This window comes from Guillardia theta, assembly GCF_000315625.1.
Source record: "Guillardia theta CCMP2712 unplaced genomic scaffold GUITHscaffold_29, whole genome shotgun sequence".
Taxonomy (NCBI): domain Eukaryota; class Cryptophyceae; order Pyrenomonadales; family Geminigeraceae; genus Guillardia; species Guillardia theta.
The window spans coordinates 155,247-165,911 of record NW_005434645.1 but is presented as its reverse complement, the minus strand read 5'-3'; the positions used below and the strand labels follow the sequence as shown (position 1 = coordinate 165,911).

Sequence of the window (10,665 nt, the reverse complement as noted above, 5' to 3'; positions counted from 1 at the left end):
CTCCTCCTCCTGCTCCTCCTCCTGCTCCTCCTCTTGTGCTGGTGCTGTTGGTGCCCCTGCTCCTATTCTTGCCCTTTATTCGTTTCCTCCTCTTCCTCTTCCTCTCGCTCTTTCTATTGCTGCTTCCTGTGCCTCCCCTCACATGTTGTCTCAGTTTGCTGGACGAGCTTCAACCGAGCTCCATGCTCATGTTTTCTTCAAGAACAAGGTGAGGAGGAAGAGGAAGAGGAAGAGGAAGAGGAAGAGGAAGAGGAAGAGGAAGAGGAAGAGGAGGGAGGAGGACGAGGAAGAGGAGGAAGCCGAAGAGGAGGTGGAGCAGGGAGGGAAGAGAAGGGACAGCAGCAGAAGCAGCAGCAGCAGCAGCAAGCAGGGGGAGGGGAAGCAGGTCGGGAGGAGGTCGTGTCTGAGATCTACTGCAGGTGGTGGAGGAAGAGGCCTATGTCATGAGATTGAGAAAGAATGGAATTGTTGTCCTGATCCCAAAGTACGTTCTCTCCTTGTCCTCCTTGTTCTCTTCTTCCTCTTCCTTCCTCCTTCCTTCATCTCCTCTCAACATTATTCTACCTCGTCCTCTTCGTCCTCTTCGTCCTCTTCGTCCTCTCCCCCCTCTTCTTCCTCTCCCTCTTCCTCCTCCTCTCCCTCCTCTTCCTCCTCTCCCTCTCCCTCCTCCTCTCCCTCTCTCCCGCCATCTTACGCCCCACCTGCTGCAGGTACGGTCTCGAGTCTCCTGTCATCCTCGAGGAGAAGGGAAGCTCCCAGTACAAGCTCGACGCCGACGGCATGTGCCTCTCCTCCCCCTCCAGAAGCATCCGCGTCCTTGACCGCGTCAAGGTGGGCACGAGCTGGAGGGAGTTCTGGTTCTTACTTCCTTTTCCTCCTCTTCCTCCTCTTCCTCCTCAACTTCCTCGTCCTCTTCCTCGTCCTCGTCCTCGTCCTCGTCCTCGTCCTCGTCCTCGTCCTCGTCCTTCTACCCTCTCGTCTCCTCTTGGTGTCCTCAGATTCGGATCTCTGTCTCAACAAGCAGGATGCATCGCACGAACCTGCAGCTCGAGCTTCTCGAGGTATTCCCCCACAACTCCCTCCCTTCCCCCTCCACACTCTTCTTTAATCCTCACTCTGTCGTTCTTGCTTCTGTTCTCCCTCCCTCCCTCCCTCCCTCCCTCCCTCCCTCTCCCTCTCTCCGTCTGTCTCTCTCTCTCCCTTCTCTTCCTCCTCTTCCCCACCCCCACTCCTTTCTCTCTCCCTCTCCTCTTCCTCCTCTCACGAACAGCGCAGGTATACGGAGGCTTTTCGGCTGTTAGCAAAGAAAAGGAGGAGGAAGCAGCAAGTCAAGAACCGCCGAAGAAGAAGAAGAAGAACTGAGGCAAAGGAACAATGAAGAAGGAGAGGAGGAGTAGGAGTAGGAGTATGAGAGCCGATGCAGGAAGGAGGAGGAGGAGGAAGCGATTGTGTCCTGTCTTTTGTTACCATATCAAATCAATTCTCTTTTCTTGATGCTTCCCCCTCATTTCACCTCATTCTTTTCCACTCCCCCCCCCCTCCCCCCGGCTGGGCCCTTCACTGCCGCTCCCTCCTCCTCCAAGCTCCCTCACTCTTTCCTCATCTTCTTCGAAGCTGGCCCTCCCCCCTCCTCTCCTCCCCCCATTGCTTCTGCGTCTCCTCCGCCCTCCTCTCCTCCCTCCTCTCCTCCCTCCTCATCCTCCTCCTCCTCACACGCAGCGCGCAAACTCTTAATCTTCTCTTGGTTGTACAGCAGGATTTTCTTCAGCCCTTGCCTGTACGCGATGATTCCTTGCAAGAAAAGCGAGCTGCTGCTGCTGCTGCTTCTCCTCCCCTTAACTCCTCCTCCTCCTCCTCAGGGAGCGTACCAAGAACGTAGCTCACTGTATCTTCCAGAGTTCGCAGTACGTCCTCCTCATTCCTCTTCGATATCCGTCCTTCGAGCGGGTTAGCCTCTCCCTCCCTCGCCCCCCTATCCATGTCCTCCTTGTCCATGAGGCAGATGCGGAGGGCGGCGAGGAGGGCAGCTGGGATCTCTCCCCGGTCCCGCAGATGATGGCTGTCGTGAAATCGGTAGTGAACTAGCATGAGCTGCTTCATGAGGCGAAGTTCATCGTCCGGGAGCTCGAGCTCTATCGCGTACGTCTGGTAAGGATTGTCTTGCTCCGCGTACCCGTAGTAGAGGAGAAGCTGGGTGTTGTCGAGAGGGCCATAGTTGAGGAAGACCTGGCTGCCCTGCAGGAAGGGGATGAGGAGAGAAGAGAGGGAGAGGGCGAGAGAAAGGAAGGGAATTGAGGAGGAGGAGGGAGGAGGAGGAGGAGGAGGAGGGGGAGGAGGAGGAGGAGGAGGAGGCAGCTCAGCGGGAGGAGCAGGGAAGAAATCGGGAAGGATCCTTTACCTGTTTGATCGGCGCCATCGTGCAGAATTGAAGGAACTTCCTTGTAGGGTCAAGACTTGGTTTGTTGAGCTGAGCATACGGGTGGTGATTGCACATGTCAGCCCAAGGGACGAGGCATGTCACGTCACGCGTGCCCTTCTCGCCTTCACCGTTGTTGTCGACACCGACCTTGCCCGTCTTCTCTGCAGGAAACTTGACCGTGACGCAACGAGTGTCGAAAACGCCTCTGGCCCACATGAAGGACTGGAAGTCGAAGTGCTCCCGATCGAACACTTGCGGAAATTCCTCTGTTAACCAAGGGAAAAGCATGTTGTAGGTATGCTCTACCACCTCTCGTTCCTTCCATCGTTTCTGCACGAAACCAGTTCCTGCCAGCTCCTCGTCGAGGTTCAGCCCACCGCCTTCCTCCTCCTCGAAGCAGATTCCCGTCTCAAACTTGCCTGGGAGGAAGTCGAAATAAGTTTTCCACCTGGATGTCTCTCGTTTGGTCTTCATCTCATGGATAAGGAACAGCATCGAAATAGTATCATCATGAAGCTCGTCCTCCTCCTCCTCCTCCTCCTCCTCCTCCTCCTCCTCCTCCTCCCCCTCCTCTTGATCCCCCTCTTCCTGTCCCGCCTTCTGTTCAGCTTGCTGTGTAGCTTTCTTTTCCTTCCTCTCCAGCCACCTCTGCCAACAGCACGAGTCAATTCTTCTTCCGATCTTCTTCACACCTCACCTCTTTCATCTTTGCTCGAATTTCCAAGAAGGTTGGCCCTGGGCACAGGAGCTTTCAAGGAACCGCCGACGCAAACCATCATCCTACCGATATCTGACTTGAGTGCTGTATCGACGCACAGCAAGTGATCGACAGGAATGCTGTAGACAACCTCATCTGAAAGTTCAACATCATGAAAATGGACATTTCTCCACTGCTGCCTCAGTCGCATCAAACTACCTGCTCTGATGTCTCGGAGCGCCAGGACTCCTCGCTCCATCGACTCCTTTTCCTTTGCGCTCGACGATTTGTGTTGGAAGTATCCCAACCCAACACAGTCACTGATATCCTGCAAGGTTGCAGAAGCGCGAAACTTGTCAGTTGAGTTGAATGTGAACATAACGCACTCACGTGCTCTCTCAGCCATTCGATGTACTTCGCTGTTTCTTCATCTTCCATGGACTGCATGGGAGACGAGCACTGAGACTTGCTGCAGAAGGAAGAGCATGCCTTCTCTACAACCTTCCATGCGCTTTCAACCAGACCACCATTGTGTCCGTGTTGATCTGAACAAGGGGAGGAAACAGCTGAGTGAGTGAATGGGAGAGAGGCAGGAGAGCTTCAGACCTCTCAGCAGCTTCTTCAGGAGCTCGAGACTGGATCTCTCGTTCTGCGGATTCAACTCTCCCAGTCGCTGAGAACCTACCGCTTCCTTGCCTTCCCTCTCCTCTCCCTGAAAGAAATATGCTTCCTGCTGGCTCAGCATCCGCACACGAAGAGCGTCCATCAGCCCAGGATGAACCATGTCGCCCTCGCTCACGCTGTAGCTGCTACCCAGCTTGAGATCCTCCATGAGTTTGCACTGGATATCATACACGGGACTCAAGCTATCCAGCTGCGGAAGATCGATTTTCAGCGATGAACATTGCGCGGTCATGGCCAGGACGACGATCAGGAAAGGAGCAGAGGAAGCAATGGTGTCTTTCGGTCAAGTTTGCCAGCAGATCTGCTCAAGCACCCACTTCCCTCCTCCTCCTCCTCGTCCTCCTCCTCGTCCTCGTCCTTCTCCTCGTCCTCGTCCTCGTTCTGCTCCTCGTCCTGCTCCTCGTCCTCGTCCTCGTCCTCGTCCTCCTCTGCTCCGCTTCTGCTCGCGTTTCTGCGATGCGCCCCTTCCCTCGACTCGGATTTAATATAAATTTACAGTAAATATGATTTTCAAAGTTTACAGGAATATTTGAAGGAGAACACCTGAAATTGTTAGGCTGGCAGTTGATGTTGAGCATCGCCCTCCTGGCCAGATCGGAGCTCGAGCTCCTGCAGCAGAGATGAGGCGAGGAATGAAGGGAAGCGAACGAGGAAGAGGAGGGCGAGGATAGAGGAAGAGGAGGGCGAGGATAGAGGAAGAGGAGGAAGAGAGGAGGACGAGGATAGAGGAAGAGGAGGAAGGGGGGGGGGGTGGGGAGGTGGGGAGGAGGAGGAAGTGAGGAGGAGGAATGGGAGAAGAGAATGAGGAGGAGCGGGAGGTAGAGGAGTGGAAGGAGGGAAGGATGGGAGGGGAGGGGACGAGAAGGAAGGGCTAGGGCTAGAGGAGCGAACGAGCAGACGAGGATCGCGCCATGGACGGGAGGAGCAAGCAAGAAGATAAAAGGAGAAGTCAAAGGTTGGGAATGGGGCTGTACCAAGTCGAAGTTGCTGATCTCAGGTAGCACGTGCGTTTCTCCCTCCTGCACCATCAGCATCATGGTCGGGTGAACATCTTGGGCAAAGCTGCTGGACCTGCAGCGCATTGACCGCCTTCAGCGCATCCTCCTGCGCAGCTTGTCACGTGAAGACGGCAGGAGCAGGAGCGAAAAAGAGAGACCTTAGTGATGAACGACACACATATGCCCTGCACAACCACCATCAACGCAGATTCCTGCTCCTGCTCCTGCTCCTCCTTATCTTCCTCTTCCTCCCTACCCCCTCCCCGTTCTTCCTCCTGCCCCCCCTCCTCCTCATCACCATCATCATCACCACTACCACCGATGTTGTCTACGAGGTTCACAGGACGAACTCACCTCATTCATCACCCATCCTCCGGCCGTATCCCTCGGGACGCTGAGGTGCACAGCACCTAGAAGGAGGTCAAAGGAGAGAAGCGCCAATTAGGCACATGAACGCCCACACCGTATCTCTTGAAACTGAACTTGAGCCATGCTGCACTGAGCGCCTTGAGAGCAGCGTGAGAGGCGGAGGAGGGGAGGGGGAGGGCGGGTAGATGAGGAGGAGGAAGAGGAGGAAGAGGAGAAGAGGAGAAGGAGAGGAGAGGGAGGAGAAGGAGCAATACTGCTGGCATCAAACCTTGTGATTGCCGATGCTCTTGCTGAAGTGTTTGAAGAGTTTCTTCTTCGAGCCTGACGACTATTGGTCACATTGGAGAGCAGGGAGAGGGGGAGGAGGAGGGGCAGGGAGAGGTGGAGGAAGAGGGGCAGGGAGAGGGGGAGGAGGAGGGGCAGGGCGAGGAGGAGCAAAAAGACCTTCTGGGAATCCCAGAATTCTCAAGACAATGATCTCGTAATCGCCAGGTATCTGCAGTGCTCAACGTGAGATCTCAACAAGCCTCCAGCTGAACTCATGTAGAACAACAGCTCCCGTCACCTGCTGCTGTTGCCTCGCTTTGATCCGAAGGTTTGAAGCAAGGATACTTTCATGCATTGCCTGTGGGAACCCACAGAGTCATGGAGGATCCAAGAGGAAAGGGCTGCCGTGCCTTGTCTGCGGGAGCACGGGATGCCCCGTTCACCCCGCCATGCAGCGAAGGTGCCGGATGTCCAGTCGGCTTGTTCCACAGCTTGTACGCAGAGTCTGAGGCCTGTCACCGCACGTGCAACCTTCTCTCCTCTCTGAACCTCCGTTGCGGAAGTGACTTCCCCCAGCTGGAGTCTTCCAGTTTGCGGTGTGGACGAAGCTGTCGAGGTCTGAGTGCACGTAAGAGCATTGCTAGGCAGCAGCAGAACGAGACTCACAAAGCCTCTCGCTTCTGTCCATCCCCTTACGATCGGGCTTCTTCTTCACCAGCTGCTTCTGTAGGACAGAGCAGGCAAAGTCAAAAGAGGAGGTTGAGGAGGAGGAGGTTGAGGAGGCGGAGGAGGAGAAGGTTGAGGTAAAGGAAGTAAAGGAGGTAAAGGAGGTAAAGAAGGCAAAGGGGTCTATGGGCGTCAAGAATTCCAAGAAAGTCTCACCCTTTCTGCCTGGTCACTTCGCTGTTGAATCTCTTGGCTCAACTCCCGCAGCTGATTCACTGTGAGCCGACCAAGATGTGGAGATCGCAGTTGGAGGAAGAAAAAGAGAAGGAGGAGCAGGATGGGGAGGAAGGAGACGAGAACGAGGACGAGGAAGGAGAGGAGAAGGAGGAAGAAGGGGAGGACAATGATGACACCGGAAGACTAAGCGATTCGTCCTTCTCCACTCTCTGCTCCAAAACATCAGACGAGCAAGGGGATGCAACAGAATACGCACCTGTTTCATCAGCCTGATTGCCTTCCGATCTGTTCCCGGGAGCTCCACCTGTGATATGTAAGGGAGATGAGGGTTGAGGGTCGAAGGAGACCACGGTGCTGGAGGGAAGTCCTTTTTGGAGAGAGAGAGCATCCGCCTGTGAAGAAATTCTGTGTGAGAATAAAAGAACTGAGTCATGTAGACAGTGAAGACTGCGATCTGTGCAGTCTGACAAACTTCCAAGAGGATAGTGGATGCGATCGTCAATGAACAAAGAGGTATCGAAGAATGGGCATCCGATGATGAATTACCTTGAGCTGCTTTGCTATTTGTAATGCTCTTCGAACCAAGTTCCTCTGCAGTGCGAGTCAAACCGTTGTTGCCCGTCATAGACATGGAGTTCCTGTTTGACAATTCTATCTTGCTGAACTTGAAACTTCCACGCGATTCCAGGATCCTGAAGCAGAACAAGATAAGGAAGTAGATGAACGGGTGAGTCAGGCGAGAATATAGAGCATGTAGTGAGCCGAGGAGGAGGCGGGAGACAGGAAAGGATAAGAAGAAGCAGAGACAGAGATCTCGTTCACAATCTTTCAGATTGAGCGTACCGAGTACGTGAAGGGATTGGGACGGAACTGAACGTTCTGCCGAGCCAGCACCTGATTAATATGCCCGCCTGCCATTTCCTTATCCTCCCCACGCGCCCTGCACCGCCTTCTCACCATTCTTTCCAGGACGGAGGGTCAACGTCTGCCCGACGTCTCTGGGCATTTTCTGCATGGCGAATGTGAACCGGGACAGGCACAGAGAGAGAGAGAGCGGTACGACCTTCTCATGATCGCGGATCATCTCAATCAGCTCCTGCTTCTTCCTCCTATACCACTTCATCGCCTGTCGGGAAGACTGAGATGAGGAGCTGGAGACTAGCCATCTACCTTCCCCGCCCGAGCCTCAAGTTCCTTCCCCGTAGCAAATGCCTTCACACGCTGTATCCTCTCCGCCTCCTGACACCGTGCACATCAGCTCAAACTCCTCTCTTCCTCCTCCTCCCCCTCCGAAACCTTGTCCCTGTCTCTCTGCGCATCCCCGAACCACTTGAGCTCTCTCCGATTCGACGCCTCCATCTCTTCCTCTTTGTCTTCGACGAGCATGCTGGCTGCAGGTACGTTGCCGTCAGGAAACATATCAGTGAGCCCGAGCAATCCCACCGTCGATCGCGTTCGCAACCCTTTCATCATGTTCGCTGATCGCCCATTCCACGCACGTCCTGCTCCTCAACCCTGACATGCAGCACTGCAGGACGAACTCAGCGCTGTGCTACTTAGCGTGAACTTCAGGATCTCACCCGCATCCTTTCGTCCAGTTCCATCCCCCTCCACTCTTGCCCGATCGCACTGCAGCTGTGCTCATCCACAACCCCCAACCACTCCGGTCCCCAGGGCCCCCAAGTCTCCTCCTGCTTCACCACAGAGCCGTAGATCCTTCGGATGGCAGACGCGTACTGGAAGAGACGGGAGAATTGCTCGACCCTTCTCCTCTGACTCAGCTCCTCCAGGTCGGAGATGCAGAGCCTCATTCTCTCCTCGTCCTCCATATCGTCCCACTCCTTCAACTCAGTCACATTGTTTCCTGCACCCTTCTTCATTTCCTTCCGCAAAGATCTAGTGCGTTCTTACCGATGATATGCTCAAATTTGCGATCTCGTGTAGCTACCGAGAGGAGAAATTCATCAGTGAAGGCTAGGAGCTGCATTCGGACTCCAGGAGCCTCCTCCTCCTCCTCCTCCTCCTCCTCCTCCTCCTCCTGTACAAGCACAAGATTCATCATCACACGTGTTTGCAGGATCAAACCATCTCCACACAACCTGGTCTGCTCGCTCGTCGAAGAAGTGAACCTTTTTCTCCTTCAGACCCCTTGCTACCGACCTCACTTTTTCATCCAGCGACAGCTGCGAGCTATCACCCAGCACAATCTCCTATCCACCATGATCACTGCACAGGACAACACAGGCTCGAGTCACCTCCTCCTCAACTTCGCCCTCGACGTCTTCCTCCTCCGTCGAAATCTTCAGTGCTCTACAGAGGTTCGCTCAATGTCACGTCGATGAAATGTCAAAGCAAGCAAGCACCGGGAACGGAAGCGAGACCACACTCCTCCTTGACTCTCCTGATCAGACTGTGGCAAAAGTTGTGAGGGAGGAGAGGGATCGGAGCTGGGGAAAAGCAGAAGCACCAAAACGAATGAGAGGAAAGGGAGAATATCGTTACCTCGTCTGTGTCTGAGTCTGATGAGGACGAGGATGACTCGAAAGCACTCTTGTTGCTCTTCAAAGATCTCTTGACATCCACATGGATCCCCGTGCTCGACTGGTCATCGTTGACTTGCTCCAGCCTTCCTGTATCCACACCCAGCTCGCGTCCCAGCTGCCGTAGTTCCTCCAGGAGGACACTATGCTCGACCTGCAGCCATGGATGCGTCAGAATGGTTGGGAGGGACAAGCTCGGCAGGGCATACCTGCGGATGGGCAAGGAGTGCATCCTCCATTGCCATCAGAACTCCTTCCTCGCTCCAGAGGTCAAAGGAAACGATCGTGTCCAGGATTTTCTCTTTGATGACTGTCAATGTTTGCCTCCTGCGCTCGTCCGCACTCTTGGACGAGGTCGGAGAAATCGATCGGCTCCGCCCTGCTGCCATTTTCTTCTTCACTGAGAAAGGAGACAAGCTCCTCGCCCTCCTCGCCCTGAAAGACGTCCGGTTTCTTGCAGAGAAAGCTTCATCGCCACGAACAGTGTGAAGTCGTGTTTACCTGCTTGGTCGATGCGCATTTTCTCTGCTTCTCACCATCACCGAGTGGGGGATCGTGTGTCCTAAAGTGTTATCGTCAATCGTGGGAGGAATCTTGAAATGAACTGAATTGAAATGAAGCAGGGCGGAGGAATGAAGGAGGGCAGATGAACGGGATCAAAGGAGGGTGTGCGTGTGAAAACACGAGGAGCAGGATAGGAGAGCACTTGGGACGGACCGCTGGTCATCAGGTCATCTCTCTTCACCCCCTTCACCCCCAGCAGCACTCCACGAGGTGTAGCTTCGAGGCCCAGGCTGAGATCAAGATCCAGGTCCGCGCCAAACACCTGCAGGAAGAGAGGAGGGAGGGAAGAGAAGGACGAGAGTCATGCACCCACAGTTTCTCTGATCTCACTACCTTGGACACGTCCTTGTTCCCAAACTTCATGGCTGGCACGGTCGCCTTTTCCGGCCGCACTGCTCCCCTGCGGAGCAGCTTGTCCTGAGAAATTCTCTTCACCCATGGCGGCTTCAGGCTCCAGGTGGACGTGTCATGGATCTCTCGAATGGTCAACCCCACCTTCCCTTCCCGCGGCCTCCACTCTTGAATCTCCTTGGTGGCTGACCTCCCCAGCCTCCGCTGCAGCAGGCTCGGGTGAGTCACGTAGTCCTGCTCATTCTTCTTTCTCTCCGACAAGGTGAAGGAAGTTTGAGCTCGCTTCTTCGCGATCCTCAGGTTTTGCTTGGCTGTGCTCAAGACTTCTCTCTCAGCATGTTTGCGAGCTATTGTGAAGAAGTTCCTCCCTCGCCATCTCGATGCTGTCCTCGGTTCCTCTCGATCGATTCTCGTCTTTGCCGACTGGATCGCAACGGTGGTCTTACGCAGGTGGTGCAGATCGTCGAGAGGGATCTCATCTGTTGGCTTGGCTTTTGCTGCACGCTGCGAGGTAACGAGCCAAGCTTGTTTCACCTCTCCCTCCGGAAGGCCGTACTCCTCATCTTCGTCGTAAAATTGGACTTGCCTCATTTCCTGACCCCTTAAATATCTTCTATTCAAGTGGATAGCATCATTTACATGCTCTATGCCCTGAATCCAGACAGTCAATGACAGGATTTCGAAGCTTTGCCCCACTTCTCCTGTTCAATCGTTCCACAACCTTTCTTTTCTCTTCCTTTCACTACTCTGCCTGCCTGCATTCCTACCAACACGTCCCCCTGATTACTTGCAGGTAAATGTGAATCTCCCTCCCTCCCTCCCTCCCTCCCTCCCTCCCTCCCTCCCTCCCTCCCTCCCTCCCTCCCTCCCTCC

At 54.6% G+C, this 10,665-nt stretch overlaps 3 protein-coding genes across 3 annotated transcripts in view; 1 reads left to right on the top strand and 2 right to left on the bottom strand.

Annotated features, from left to right (window-relative positions):
• Positions 1-1,362, top strand: part of GUITHDRAFT_162889 (hypothetical protein) — a gene marked incomplete at both ends in the record, with an annotated part of 5,414 nt that extends 4,052 nt beyond the window's left edge. The window contains 5 exons of the mRNA XM_005833552.1: positions 155-208; positions 420-484; positions 711-831; positions 999-1,061; positions 1,276-1,362. Of these exons, the coding sequence (XP_005833609.1) occupies positions 155-208; positions 420-484; positions 711-831; positions 999-1,061; positions 1,276-1,362 (390 nt within the window). The remainder of the gene's footprint in view (positions 1-154; positions 209-419; positions 485-710; positions 832-998; positions 1,062-1,275) is intronic.
• Positions 1,363-1,764: 402 nt separating this feature from the next.
• On the bottom strand, positions 1,765-4,032 carry GUITHDRAFT_107412 (hypothetical protein; the record flags this gene model as incomplete). Its single annotated transcript, XM_005833551.1, has 7 exons — positions 1,765-2,235; positions 2,399-3,067; positions 3,117-3,154; positions 3,204-3,272; positions 3,336-3,444; positions 3,507-3,661; positions 3,723-4,032. 7 exons carry the CDS (start codon positions 4,030-4,032, stop codon positions 1,765-1,767), a joined length of 1,821 nt encoding a protein of 606 aa, XP_005833608.1.
• Positions 4,033-4,352: 320 nt separating this feature from the next.
• On the bottom strand, positions 4,353-10,383 carry GUITHDRAFT_107411 (hypothetical protein; the record flags this gene model as incomplete). The annotated part of the gene is made up of 32 exons (XM_005833550.1): positions 4,353-4,409; positions 4,775-4,819; positions 4,872-4,904; positions 4,957-4,983; positions 5,153-5,208; positions 5,262-5,304; positions 5,436-5,488; positions 5,612-5,663; positions 5,733-5,792; positions 5,878-5,939; positions 5,984-6,052; positions 6,101-6,158; positions 6,317-6,367; positions 6,514-6,546; positions 6,594-6,641; positions 6,685-6,742; positions 6,947-7,029; positions 7,181-7,248; positions 7,295-7,346; positions 7,401-7,463; positions 7,508-7,576; positions 7,634-7,728; positions 7,781-7,865; positions 7,918-8,220; positions 8,437-8,547; positions 8,593-8,647; positions 8,701-8,747; positions 8,840-9,031; positions 9,087-9,330; positions 9,379-9,439; positions 9,595-9,703; positions 9,751-10,383. The coding sequence occupies 32 exons, from the start codon at positions 10,381-10,383 to the stop codon at positions 4,353-4,355; spliced, it is 3,075 nt and encodes a 1,024-aa protein (XP_005833607.1).
• Positions 10,384-10,665: the final 282 nt, after the last annotated feature.